Raw genomic sequence first — 13286 nt, 5'->3', positions numbered from 1 at the left:
GCCCTGTGGTAGGAAGTAGTATGATGAGTAAGGGAACTGAGAGAGGCCAGTGTGGTTGGAAGAGAGAAAAAGAGGGGAGTTAGGTGAGAAAAGGCCAGCAGGGCACATGGGATCGCCAAGGTAAGGTTGGGACTTTAATCCCTGAAGTCTAGAAGGATAGTAAGCCCACAGATAGGTCCGGCTCTGTGTTTGAACATCCCTCTCCCTGCCATGCAGTTTTCCCCATACCAAACTTGAATAAATAAAAACCACAAGACAACAGTCCCTGTAGTTCCATCCTCCTACTGCCCCAGGGATCACAGATTGAATCCTCCTTTCTCATGACAAATGTTTGGGGAGGGAAGCCTCCCCTGCTTCGCTGCCACCAGCTCTTTCACCAGAGGGCTTTGTTTCTGTCCTCCCTCCACCCCAGGTAGATTTCTGGATGCCCTTCAGTTTGTCCTTTTTCTCTCAATGTGCGGGCCTGAGAAAGGAATGCAGAAAGGATCAAGGGCCCAGGAAGGCAAATGGAAAATGATTATTGAGCAAGCTGAAAGCCGCCCAAAACATAAACTCTCACTCTGAAACCATCATCTGAATGAAATGGAGACCCATAAAACTGAGAATAATGAAAATGAAACGACTAAAGTACATTTACAACGTTGGGCGGCCAGAAGATATCGGGAGAGGGAGGACAGAGGCCATTTCACCCTGTTGATGGAGGTCTGGTCACCTAGCACTTACCAGAGGTAGAACTCAACGTTTTTAAAACGGAGTCCTGTGAAGTCGTACTGAATCTAAACATTACAATTTTGGCGGGAGTGGTGAGAAGCAAAGCAAAAAAGGCTAAAGTTATGTAGACCATTCTACGTCAGAGCCACTCAAGTGCATATGAAGAATCTTACAGATGAAGTATTGAATAAATAAAAGCCTGTTATACAATGATAACAACATATAATATATTATCTATAAAAAAGTTTTAAAACAGCAAAATGAAACTATCGTTTATGGGTTCCTCCATGTGTTATCAAAGCCTAAAGGCGTGGAAAGGAATCAGAGCCCAGTTATAAGCCGGTGGCTGCCTCTGGGAGGAGGAAGGACCACATTACGAGTGGCAAGAAGTGCACAGGACTGGAGGTGGTATCGGCACCACTTTATTTCTTAAGCTGAGTGGGGGCACGGGATGTTTATTACATTACTATTATGGCCTTTTTATATTGATGAAATATGTCCATCCCAATACATTTTTAAGGAAGAAACAATGGACAACTTAAGTAGCTGGTGAACTACTGATAAGAAAAGGAATGGAAACAAGGACTCTCTTAACCCCTTTCTAGTGACTGACGTTCCATTTAAGCACAAGTTTTAGACAAGCTCAATCCCTGGACGGCATAAAATAGTCTCACGATAAGACACAGGCAGAACCCTAGTGGGCAGAATTGATGCCCTATCAACAGAGCTACGTGGGATGAGTTCTAGTCACTGAAGTTCTAGCGGTACCCGAACGAGAAGATCCTGGGCACAGACCCTGTAAATGTGGAATTTACAGAGGCAGCTCCTCCGAGGAGCATTGAGTCTCAGCAAGACGCTGATATTCCCTGTTGATTAGGTGCAGACGGTATGGAGTCTTTATATATTTTAGTATTTCACGAGGCATCAACTTACCTGTTGTTCCAGGGTGGTTGGATCAATAAATGTCACCAGGTCTATAGAAAAGTAACCAACCACATTTTTCATTTTACAAGCATTTCCAATTTTGAGGCACAAAGAACAGAGGAGTTGGGGATCCACTGAGGTCTGAGGCATGGTGGTACCAGTAGAGATGAAGGGGCCTTCTGCGTGGAGCTGGTCCCCCGTGGACAGCACTCTGATTTCTCCATTGGGCTCAATCAGCATGTCCACCGTCAGGCTGGTGACACTTTCTGCGGGTGGGTACGCTTCCATCGTGCCTCCTGGTGGGAAAAGCATGGAGTAGGTGAAAAGGTGGGCCCATGTGATTGTGTCCACGTAGCACAGGAGGAAAAATCTCTGGCTTTGGCAGATGGACTTTGGCTCAGATCCTGCATCTGCCCTGTCTTGTGAGACTTGGGGCAAATAGTTTCAATTCTCTGAACTTCCTTTTTCGTCATCTATCAAACGGGGATAATAAAACCTACCTCACCAGATTGTTGTGAATCTTAGAGATACTCTATCTATAGTATTTATTCCAGTACTTGGCATATACTAGGACTCAATGAATGTCAGGTTTCATTCACCATAAAGACACCATAAGATCATCAAGGCTGTGCCTATTCATGACATAAACAGTGGACCCAAGGACCATAGGCAAATCCCTCAGGGGGACTGAACTGCCCATTGTCATGTTTATAGCTTGATGACAAGTGCTCTTTCTGCTCAACTTCACTGCTTTTTAAAAACTTTTTTTTATTTTTAAGGATTTTATTTATCTGACAGAGAGAGACACAGAGACTGAGGGAACACAAGCAGGGGGAGCAGGAGAGGGAGAAGCAGGCTTCCTACCGAGCAGGGAGACCAATGTGGGGCTCCATCCCAGGACATGACCTGAGCCAAAGGCAGCCACTTAATGACTGAGCCACCCAGGCTCCCAATTTCACTGTTTTTTGAAGTTTCAATAGGTTAGGACTTTTATCCAGAATAGGAGAACACTGACTCTTATGTCAAAGCACTCCTACACCACGCCAATTGTCAGGCTTTTTTTTTTTTTTTTTTTTTTTTAAATGTGGAGTGCAGGAGATGCTGCCATTCTTGAAGAAGGGTCCCTACTGATAATGAAAGCTTTACAATTAATCATACTTTCCCTTTTGCTCTGAATAACAGAAATCACAGAGGCCGACCTGATGCTCAGCCACAGCAACGATATGAGACCAGGCTAATTTTGTGAGTCAGCTTAGTATGTCCACAGAACATACACGGCCCTGATATTTAGTTGTAGGCCCAACAAAAATCTTACTGTCTATATACCTCATATAGAAGAAAAATTTTAGTATTACTTATAAACAATAAGATAGCATAACTTAAAAGTAAAAACAAGGAAGCATTCCCAAACAGGGTGGCCTCTGGAGCCCAAGAGCATTAAGACAAACTTGGTGCATATTTCACAAATTTGTTAGGAGGTGACCTCTGCCCCCAGACTTCAAACAGCATATACGGTTAGATCCTGAGACTTTAGCAATTCCCAGATGCAGCCATCTGTTACTTTACACAAAAGGCACTTTCCTTAAGTGTCTATGTTTGTTGGGAGCCGGCCCTAAGGAAAGCTGAGTTTCAGAAGGAAAACTCATATATCTAGTTAGTATGAGATGTGCTTTCCTTTAAATGGGGCCCACTAGTGTGTACTGCACCTAAACACAGGTTGTTGGGGAATTAGCAAGGTAAGTGCAACAAAATAACAAAATCTGCAAAAACAAACGCAAATACCAATTGCATCTCTGTTGAGTGAATTAACTGTGTGGCTTTAACCACCACCTATATTTTGACAGACGGTGCCTCCATATTATCCTTTCTACATCCAAGATTACTTGAGTTTGTTTTGTTTTACTTCAAGGTAGCTGATTCGTACGGTCTTCTCAGCATTATGATCATGGCTTTTTCACTGTTAATTTTTTTCCTTTCAAAGCAATTAATTCCTCTTTTTAAAAAGTATATTGCCTTTGATGATAGTCCTGTGACAAGGTAGAAACTGAACCTATAGCACATTTTGTGGCCATAAGCACACCCGAGAGAGCAAAAGGGAAATGAAACAGGCAAGAGTAGAAGGTGGTGAGAGATGTGGCACTGGAGTCAGAGAACCGCAGATGTGTGGGTGGGGGAGTGGGGGGTGATGGCCCAGCTTGGCCAGTGAGCATTTACGCAGGGCCTGCTGTATGCACTGGGCTCAGAGCCAGGCAGAGGTTTGGAAACACATGACTTCCTAGAACTGGGTTTTTGAGACGTATTAAAATTGTAGGGTCTAACTGTATTACTATTCACCATATATTTGTTGTGTGGTTTTGCCTAGTGACTTCCTAGCTTTGAGCCCATCTCTCCAACTATAAAATTGGCTTCATAAAGCTTGTTCTGCTTCTCATAAATAGTTACTGTGTTTACAATGGCTGAAAGAAAGGAGGAAGGGGTAGAGATGAACAGGAGGTCGAGGCTCAGCCCACGCTTATACAGCTCAGGTGAGACGGTAGCTGGCAAAACCCTTTCTAAGCTACAAAGCTCCCATGACAAGAACTAGATTAGAGGACGGTTTGCAGGCTGACCTTGGATGACTTGGAAACTCCTAAGTCCTATCCTGGATGCACCTGGAGATCTTCAGGGTCTCCCTGTCCTAACAAAAAGAATCCCTTATTCTTGACCGGTTTTGTTGCAGGTACCTTATTTTTTCCCATTTATGCATATGGGGGTGACTCTGTTAGTTTTACTTCTCTGCCAGTGGGTGCATTTGGAAATCTGTAGAATCACAGAAGTTTGGACTTGAGAGCACACTGGAGATTATGCATCATCTCCCCTTCTCCCCGCATCAGCGAAAACCCCCCTTACATCATGCTTGTTAGATCACGGACCATCCAACCCCTAGCTTGACTAATGCATTAACAGGGTGTTCGCTACTCCCTCCCACTCCACACGGCCCACCCAGTGCCTTCCAACAAGCCACACATCTGTCCTTTCTGGTGCTCTCTCATACACTGAGCTAGGGATGTGTTCCTTGATAAATACACCCGCTGGGTCCCATCAGGACTCCCAGAACAACACAGAGGTAGCCTCTTATCGGCTCTGCTATGTATTCATGGGGTGATTTGGGGCGAGTTACTTAATCTTTTGTACCTCCGTTTCCCCTTCTGTAAAACAAGAATGACAATGGTACCCACCTGATAGAATTGTTGGGGGGATCAAATAACAGAATAGTGTCTGGCACATGATAAACACTCCCGGTGCTCATCATGTGGTCTCCACTGTGCTGTGATCAGCATTGTGCAGTCGCTGCTGCCCTTATCTGACATCATGTTAGGATATTATCACATATTAATATTAATATAATCACCTTTATGATCACCTGACAGCAGTGAATAGAGTGTAAAGATACCTTCTGTGGCCTGTTATACTATCTCCTCCTGTCCTTCATGAGGGTAAGCAGGTAAGACTACCTGCCTTAGGCTGTAACTTCCTAAGAGGGAGGGGCCTTGCGTGGGCCTGTGGTCCCCATAGGGACCTCTGCAACTGGGGACAAGCATCACTCGCTCCCTTCAGCCCCTCATCCAGACACCCCCTCGTGTCCTTAGAGCAAAGGGTGAGTTAGGAGGATGGAAGGACGGTGGAGGATCCTTACTTAGAAGTTGTGCCTTCAGAACTGAAGGAGAGACCATTTCCGCTGTCTCACAAAAGGGAAGGGGAGACTAACACGTATTAAAGATCCATGCTGAGGCTGCGTGGCAGAAAAGTTCACATCCGTATTGTGTTGGATCCCCCCAGCAACCCCGTGAGGTCGGTAAGGGAGGAAACCGGGCCTCTGAGAGTTTTAGAACCTTGTTTGAGGTCAGGGATGAGCTTCACAACCCGGTCATCCGACTCCAAAGCCCACCTGTTAGGGGAAGTCCGAGGTGTAAATGCAGGGTAGGATCCCGAGCTGTGCCTGCCACGCCTGCTGCGCACAGCTCCTGTTCATGTCAGAGACTGGGCGCAAGTTAAATTTCCAAAGTTCAAAAGAGAGAAGGAAGTCTGCTTGTAGGAGCACTGATGTAAACCAACACAAGAGAGGCAAGGGATTTAAATCGGCGCGAGGTTGACCCAAAACTGGGATTCAAGGTTGTGCGGACCAATCCTCAGTAGAAACTTTACAGTCTTATTTACCTTGACAGAGAAATGTTTGGAGGAATTTCCTCCACGTCGGGAACCGTTTCTCATTGACTGGCTGTGCGTGCTGTGCTAAAATGCCCGCCAGCTCCTCGGAGATCTTCACCAAAGCCGGCTCCTGCAGAAACAAATTAAATAGAACCACAAGCAATTTTACTACAGAAATGAAAACTGCTTGTGGAGTGATTAAAAACCAGGCTTCCAACAGGCAAAAAAAATGTGGTTACTGTTTACCCAGAGTCAGAAAGCCATTTTGAAATTTTTCTCTAATTTTCCAGGCATTTCAGTTTTCATATTTCAAAGTGATTTGGCCCCTACATATTGCTGCTAGTCATGCCTGTTGTCTCCGAAGGGCAGCCTTCCGTCTGGACGTCAGGAAACCTGGCTGCAGACCCACTGCAGCTGACCAGCTGAGTGTCCTTGGGCAGTGGGCCTCTTCACTCTGGGCCTCAGTTTCCCTTTATTGTAAGATGGGGGTTCATTACCTTGTCCCTAAGATCCTTCAGACCCGAATGTTTTTTATTCTATGACCCTAACCGGGCTGACCCTGGGAGAAATTATGGAGTTGAAAGAGTCTTTCTTTGGCACTGTGTCCTTTCCCCCTTGTTGGGGGGCCTCCACATCCTATAGCCATGGGATCAAAGCCTTAAACTTCAGGCCGATCCTATAAAGGTGGGGTTATAGGTGGGATCAGGTTGGAAGAGTGAGGTGGGAAGGAGGGCTGGCATTCCCCGCTAGGTCACAGCCTCATCTAACTAGACCTGAGACAAGCCCCCTTACCACCATCAAATAACCCAAACCACAGAGCTCCTTGTCAAAATGAAAACAGCTGGAAATTCCCTAAAGAATAAGATGCCTGACTTTCTGATGTAAAAAGCTTCAGGTTGCGAGAGCCTTTTTTTTTTTTTTTTTTCTGGGTAGTCTTAGTAGAATCTCTAAAAATTTTCAAATAAAAGCCATCTCTTCAGATTTTATTTCTGGCAGAAGTAGGGCAGGGCACTAGATGTAAAACCATTTGATGGGTGATAGTAATATTCAAAATATGGGACGTTGACAAGTAAAACTCAGGCTTGCTTTGGGTTCTGGGGACCTTCTGGATCTCTGTGTGAGTGCTCAGTAATTTGGAAGAATCGGAGAAGAATCCACCGCTTTGGTGAGTGGGGTTGGAAGGAATCTTAGAAATAATCTGTATACTCATTTATTTCCAACTTCCCTGACATTAAAAAAGTGGCTGTCTTGCCCCCCCGCCCCCGCTCCCCACCCCCAGCTCCCCGGGATATCTCTTTTATTCCGGGTCCAGTGCCCTCTGAAAATCTATCATAGAAGACAGACATCTGAGAATATACTCTAGGCAGGTGCAAATCATCTGAATAATTTCTGAAATATCAAGAAAATCCTGGTGGGAGAGTCTCATTAGTTAGCTTAGTAAGTGCTTGACATACAAAACAAAAATGCCGATGAGAAGGGGAGAGTGTCCGGCCAGCAGGTTCAGGGTGAGTCACGGTGCAGGGGCTGGAGGTCTGTTCCGAAGGACTGGGGAAGCAGGCTCAGACCGCGAGCCTCCGCCTTGGGAAGTGGAGGCAGGGAAATTGCTGTCAAAGCAGGGGACATTTTGCCTTGCATATTCTTCCCCGTGTACACATTTCCTCTACTTTTCACTAGACATCGCCTCAGGCCTTCAGAGTCCTGCATCTCAATCATAAACAACCGTACACAGCGCAGAGTTCCCACAATTGGACCCCCTCATTACTCCTTCTTGGAACACTGTCCCCCAAACCCAACTTTCTTTTCATTTGGCACTTGTTTCAGTTAAAAGCATTCTAGTCTATCGAAGAAGACCAATTGTCTGTGATTTATGAGGTGCCCCAAAGCTGGGACGCCCGGGCATGGCTGTCGATTCCCACCCTGCTCTGGGAAAGCCCAAAGAAGCCTCGCAGGCCAGGCCCTTCCCCATGACCGTGGAGGCTTCTTCTCTGTTCACCCATGATTAAAGGGTCTTCCCGGCCCTGCTTCTAGAAAGTCTTAAGACATCTGCGCCACCATCTCCTGTGTAGCTATTCATATCAAGACAGTCCAAAGGGAAAGAACTCAGTTATTCATTTACTCATGCATGTATCAATAAATTACAGGTATGCAGAGTATCGAAATCACAGAGACAGACAGTATATGGTGGCTGTCTGGGACTGGGGGCAGGGGGAATGGGGAGTTGGTGTTGCATGGGTACAGAGATTGAGTTTCACAAGATGAGAAGAGCTAGGAAGATGGATGGTGGCAATGGCTGCCCAGGGTTACAAACATATGTATGACCACGGGGCTGTACACTTAAAAATGGTAAAGATGGTAGATTTTATGTTATATGCATTTACTACAATAAAAGCAATGGGAGGAAAAATGACCAAATGTCAGGCCTTCCTCTTAAGTAGCTGAACTAGGGGAAAAGAGTGTCTTTGTGTTTAAGGGCGTGGAGATGGAGTGCAGTCAGTGAAGGAATACCTTGCTACCTAATCTTGAAACTAGATCTCCATCAACTTGAGGATCAAGTTGAGACCCCCAGACAACGCATGAAGAGGGGCCACTGTGACTCGGCCTGTGATTCCTAATGTAGCCTCACCTCTTTCCTCTCCAGCTCCCAGCCTTGCCCCAGACTCCCCTGTTCGGTCTCTTTCCTCCGCCTGCCTTCCTCCCCTTTCTCCCCTGGCTGCCTCCTCCTCATCCTGAGTGAGTCCCAGTCACACCTCCCCCTGGAAGCCTTCTCTGTCACCAGCTGGGTATCCTTTCTCTGTGCTCTCCAGCTCCGGGCGGGCGGGGGTGGGGGGGCTCCCTCAGGGTGTGGTCAGTGGCTTTGAGGTCATTTGCCCCAATGCTCTGCACAGGGAACACTAAATGTGGAATGAATCATGGCGGTAGTTAAACACGGACCCAGCCCTGAGCAGCTGAAGTTCCAGAATAAGGGAAAATGTGAAACCACTCAACAGGCCTCCCTCCTTGCTGCCCAGGAACTACCTGGGGGGATGACCACTTAAGAACCACCCATGCTTCCTGGGTGGATGTTATGGGATTCCCTGCCTCTGAGGGGCATTGGGAAGATAAGCGAAGTGACATTTATGAAGTGTCACCTCGGATGCAACATGCTATGTGAGGGCCAATAATTAATTTGTAGGGCTGAGGCTTGTGTGAGGCATCTGGATGCCGTGCCAAGTGGCCGCCGCTGCCTCTGCTCACACAGCCAGCGGTTTTGCCCGACCCGCAGCATTGACGCTGTGCACAAAGCCACAGCAAGGGGGTAATTTCCTAGAGGAAAGTCTGCTGCAGGAATCAGGAGGAGGAATTGCATCCCGTCATGAGAAGTACACAGCTGAAGGCACTGGTGGGGTGATGTTCGCTAGGGGATGCTGGGGCACATGGAGGCAGCTTGGGGCCATGATTAACTCTCAAAGAAAAAGATATGGCTTGGAATAGGAGGGAGGTATTAGCTCTTCAGTGAATTTCTTTGAAGGCATCTGATGGGACATAGGAGGAGTATGCTAAGAACGGCCTTAGCACCAACGAAAAGAGAATTGTCACCCCACCCCTACCGCACTGAGCCAAATGGTACAAGCCCAGCAGGACCTGCAGCTCATATATTCAAGAAAAGGCAGCAAACTGACATTCCATGTAAGAGCTCTGTTTTATCTCCACCACCCCTACCTACAAACAACCCTTTAGCTTGGAAGCTGCCTGTGCACAGGTGGGTGAGGCCAGAGCTCAGAGCCAGGCGCAGAGGACTCCAGCAATGCTGTGGCGAGACAACATGAGAGCACCCTTTTCTTGGGAGCAATGAGGGCTCTCTGATGTCAGATGCCAGTTCTCAGGGCGGAGGGGTAGTTTCTGTTCCCTAGTGATGATCATCTTGTGTAGTTCGAACACAGTTACCACATCTTCAAGAGCAGATGTTGGTAAGGGGAGATCTGTACCGATTCAGGCTTATTCCTTCAAAATGACTCGAGGACACCCACGTGCCAGCGTACTCCCATGCACCTGGCCACACCAGACAGACCTCTGGGATCAAGGGAATGGTCAAAGCTGTATACGTAGAAGGCTTTCCTTTGTCGAAGTAGTTCATATCCACGAGCTCATTCGGTCCCTACAGTAAGACTCTGATGTAGGCCTGCACAGTATCGCATTCCCTGCTTTGCAAATGGGAGACAGAAACTCTAGAATGAAGAGGGTTTTTGCATCTAACACAGCACTAAAGACAGAAAAAAATGGGAGGTTTGTAGGAAGGAGTGCGAGCTTGCTTTCTTTGTCCCCTTTTCACCCTCCTGAAGTGTGTCTATATAGGGGTGTGTGTGTGTGTGTGTGTGTGTGTGTGTGTGTGTGTATTTATACATATACATAAAATGTCTGTTATAAGTCAGCAATGGGGACCTCTCTCCTATAAGCTTCTGAAGTGAGTAGTTAGAAGGTTTCATTTCAGGGAGTCACATCAAGGTGGTAGACTACCCAGTCAGTGTTTCAGAGGTCCCATCACCAGCACGGAGTAGATAATTTATAGCTAACAACTCTGCAGGTGTGGGAAGGAAACTATGTACCTTGTGGATGATAAGTGATAGAAAAATTCACTTTACTTTTTGAGAAAAAAAAAATCAGAATTACAGATTTTTCTTCCATCACCATTGCACTGATTAGGCCAGCACACATTAGCTGCTGGCCTTTGTGGAGCTGAGAGCTTGAGAGCAAATCCCATCCAGGAGAAACTTTGGCCCCATCTTTGCTATTGCACAGGCATGTCCCCTTTCTCCAGTACGCACAAGTACCCCCAGGGAGCACTGACAATAGTCATGACCTTGGAAGGTTCCAAGATGCCTGCAGAGCATAGCACATAGGGCCTCCCTCTGACCCACCACGGCATCCTAGAGAGTCTAGTCTATCAAGTATGGACCTTGCCTCTCAGCCCACTCTCTTTTTCTATCAAGAAAGTGTAAATTTGAAGGGAGAGATATCTGTCTGAAGTAAATTCACGATCTCTCAGGGGAAGCCGCTAGCATATCCAATTTAATACCGCCCTCAATGACTAAAGCTACTTCAAACTCCAGAGAGTTAACTTTCCCAGGTAAATTCAGTACGTGTGTGTGTGTTGGAGAGGATGGAAGAGGAGAAAGAACGAATACAAATTAGAATGCTCTAAATATCAATCCCACCCAAACTCACTTTACTTTAGAAGCTTCTTTGCCAGATCTGCGGTGGTACATTAAGGAAAATAACTTCTTGGCTAATCACCTCCAATCTCTCACATCACACATTGGTGGTGCTCAAAAGAGAAACCAAGGGACCTAGCTGGATTGTTCCGTTTTATAAAGATTTCTTCTATCCCTAAATAGAGGAATGGAAGGTGGCCTAAGGTTAGAAGGGCAGGACAATGACTTAAAAAAATAAGCAGGACTGTCAGTGTTGAAATGGGCCATATGGATCATCTAAGTCAGATGCCTCATGTCCCAGAAGGGATGAGACTCCTGCACTCATGCAGTGAGACTGTGGGAGCTCTCTGGCTGCCTCTGACTGCTGGATGAGCCTACTTCACCAGCCCTGCTTCAGAAGGTAAAATGTGGGCACCATGAAAGGTGGCTGGTGGCGCAAAGATGGAGAGAAGGGAGGAATTCCAAATTTGAAGGCAAACTGAAAAGGGTTGCTTTGCTGTGCACAGGATGCATTTACCACCATAGTCATTTTTTAGGTGAAATAATAGCTCTCACTGAAAGCTTACCATGTGGCAGGCCTGCGCCAGAGATTTTTTATATTTATTAACTCAAAGCCGCTCTCGCAGTAGATATTATCATTCTCATTTCATGTCACACAGCCATGAAGTAGCAAACTGGGATTCAAATCCAGTTGCTACCAGGACGCCACAGTGCCAATGGGATCTGCTTCTGTAACTGTTACCAGTGGGCATGAATGGTCAGTCTGGGTCAGATTAGATCAACCACATGATGCTAAGGCTATGCTATCAAATTAATGAAAAAGTGGTGGAGGGGACATCTGTTGTTGGCTGCCCAGCATCTTCATCCCCTTGTTCAGGGTAGCAATGTCCCAAACTCCCTTTGAGGAACTGCCCCCACCTCATTCTTAGCTGTACGAGTTGATGGAGGTTGGCTCACCCTCAGCTGCAATGTTCTTTCTTCCTATTGTCTTGATCAAGGACAAGCTCCAGAGCTGCTGGCAGCCATCTTGCAACCCTGCCGACGGCCCGCCTGAGGGTGGGGCAGACATTGTGGGCAATGCGGAAGAGAGATGATGGACTCACCAGGTTCTTCATGGTACTGAGCTACTGGATTAAGCCTTGTCCAAAGTCAGACTGGTCCTTGGATTTTTGGTTAGCTGAGATAGATAGTCAAGCCATTTTGAGTTGGATTTTCTGTTGCTTGACGTTTAAACATTTTAAGCAGATACAAATGGGTGGTCCAAACCGTGTGCCCACAATCCGTGCTGGACGCTTTCCGCCAGCAAATGTTCTGATCGTCTGTGCTTTGGTTACTCTCATTCTGCCATCAGTAGTGAAGTTTTCACTCATTTCTCTCCATTAAGATCATTAGGAACAGTCCCTCTTTAGAGTGCAAAAATATGCTGAGAAGATGAAGGAAAAATGAAAATGTCTTCAGCAAGTCATAAACTACTTCCCACACCTACTTAAAGTTTATGGACTGCTTTAATACTCCATGTTTAATTGTTAATTGAGAATTTAAAAATCAAAAATGCCAACTTTGCCTTCGATGAGATGGAAAATTATGCTGCTGTAGAAGGTAACATAATGTAAAACAGCCAACATTACCAAGGCACACAAATGTTTTTGGTATGTAAAATTGCTTTGTAAAATATTTGCTCCATCTGCTGAAAGCGGCAAAGACAATTTTCCCTTGATAGCTAATGGCCCATTTCGGCTGTGTGGCAAGTGATTCGCTGCGGTGGCGGCTCTCATTAAACAGAATGGTGAAAATGCGGTATATAATTCCATACTTATGTAGCATTATCCACTCGCTGCTTCTCGAGGAGTCTGTCCCTCATTATGTAGGCCTCCACCTTGTACCAGCATGCAGGCCTAGCAGTTGATTTGACTGGAGAAGCGTTTTGTCCAACTGAGGCACATATGTTGCCCTTCCATTCCGAAGCTCCGCACAACTGCTTCGCCCTTACCAGAAATGCTGGAGAGGTTCCTTCCCTTTCAACTTTCCAGCACTTAAACTGCTGTTTCTTTTTCCGTGCTGCATGCTGGGGTTGCAATAGATCAAGATTAAGCGTTTCTTGAAATTCTTAGTTGAACTTTGCGCGCGCGCACACACACACACACACACACACACACACACAAGCAGGAAATTTCTCCGCCGCCCTCCCCCTCTCCCCCCAGCCCCCAGGGCCCACACTGCGGTCCTAAAAGCCCGACAAACCCTGCCCTTGATTCCTGGTGTACGTGGCAGGCT

The 13286-nt window shown here is 46.4% G+C and overlaps 1 protein-coding gene across 3 annotated transcripts in view; it reads right to left on the bottom strand.

Moving 5' to 3' along the window:
* LOC308345857 (IQ domain-containing protein H-like) overlaps positions 1-13286 on the bottom strand; it is a gene marked incomplete at both ends in the record, with an annotated part of 94075 nt that overhangs the window by 52284 nt on the left and 28505 nt on the right. For all 3 annotated transcript variants that reach the window (XM_080808407.1, XM_080808408.1, XM_080808409.1), the window contains 2 exons: positions 1645-1931; positions 5833-5953. In XM_080808407.1, coding sequence (XP_080664533.1) covers positions 1645-1931; positions 5833-5953 — 408 coding nt within the window. The remainder of the gene's footprint in view (positions 1-1644; positions 1932-5832; positions 5954-13286) is intronic.

This window comes from Martes martes (genome assembly GCF_963455335.1).
Source record: "Martes martes genome assembly, chromosome: 7".
NCBI lineage: Eukaryota > Metazoa > Chordata > Mammalia > Carnivora > Mustelidae > Martes > Martes martes.
The sequence above is the reverse complement of the archived record's forward strand: the minus strand, read 5'-3'. Positions and strand labels throughout refer to the sequence as shown.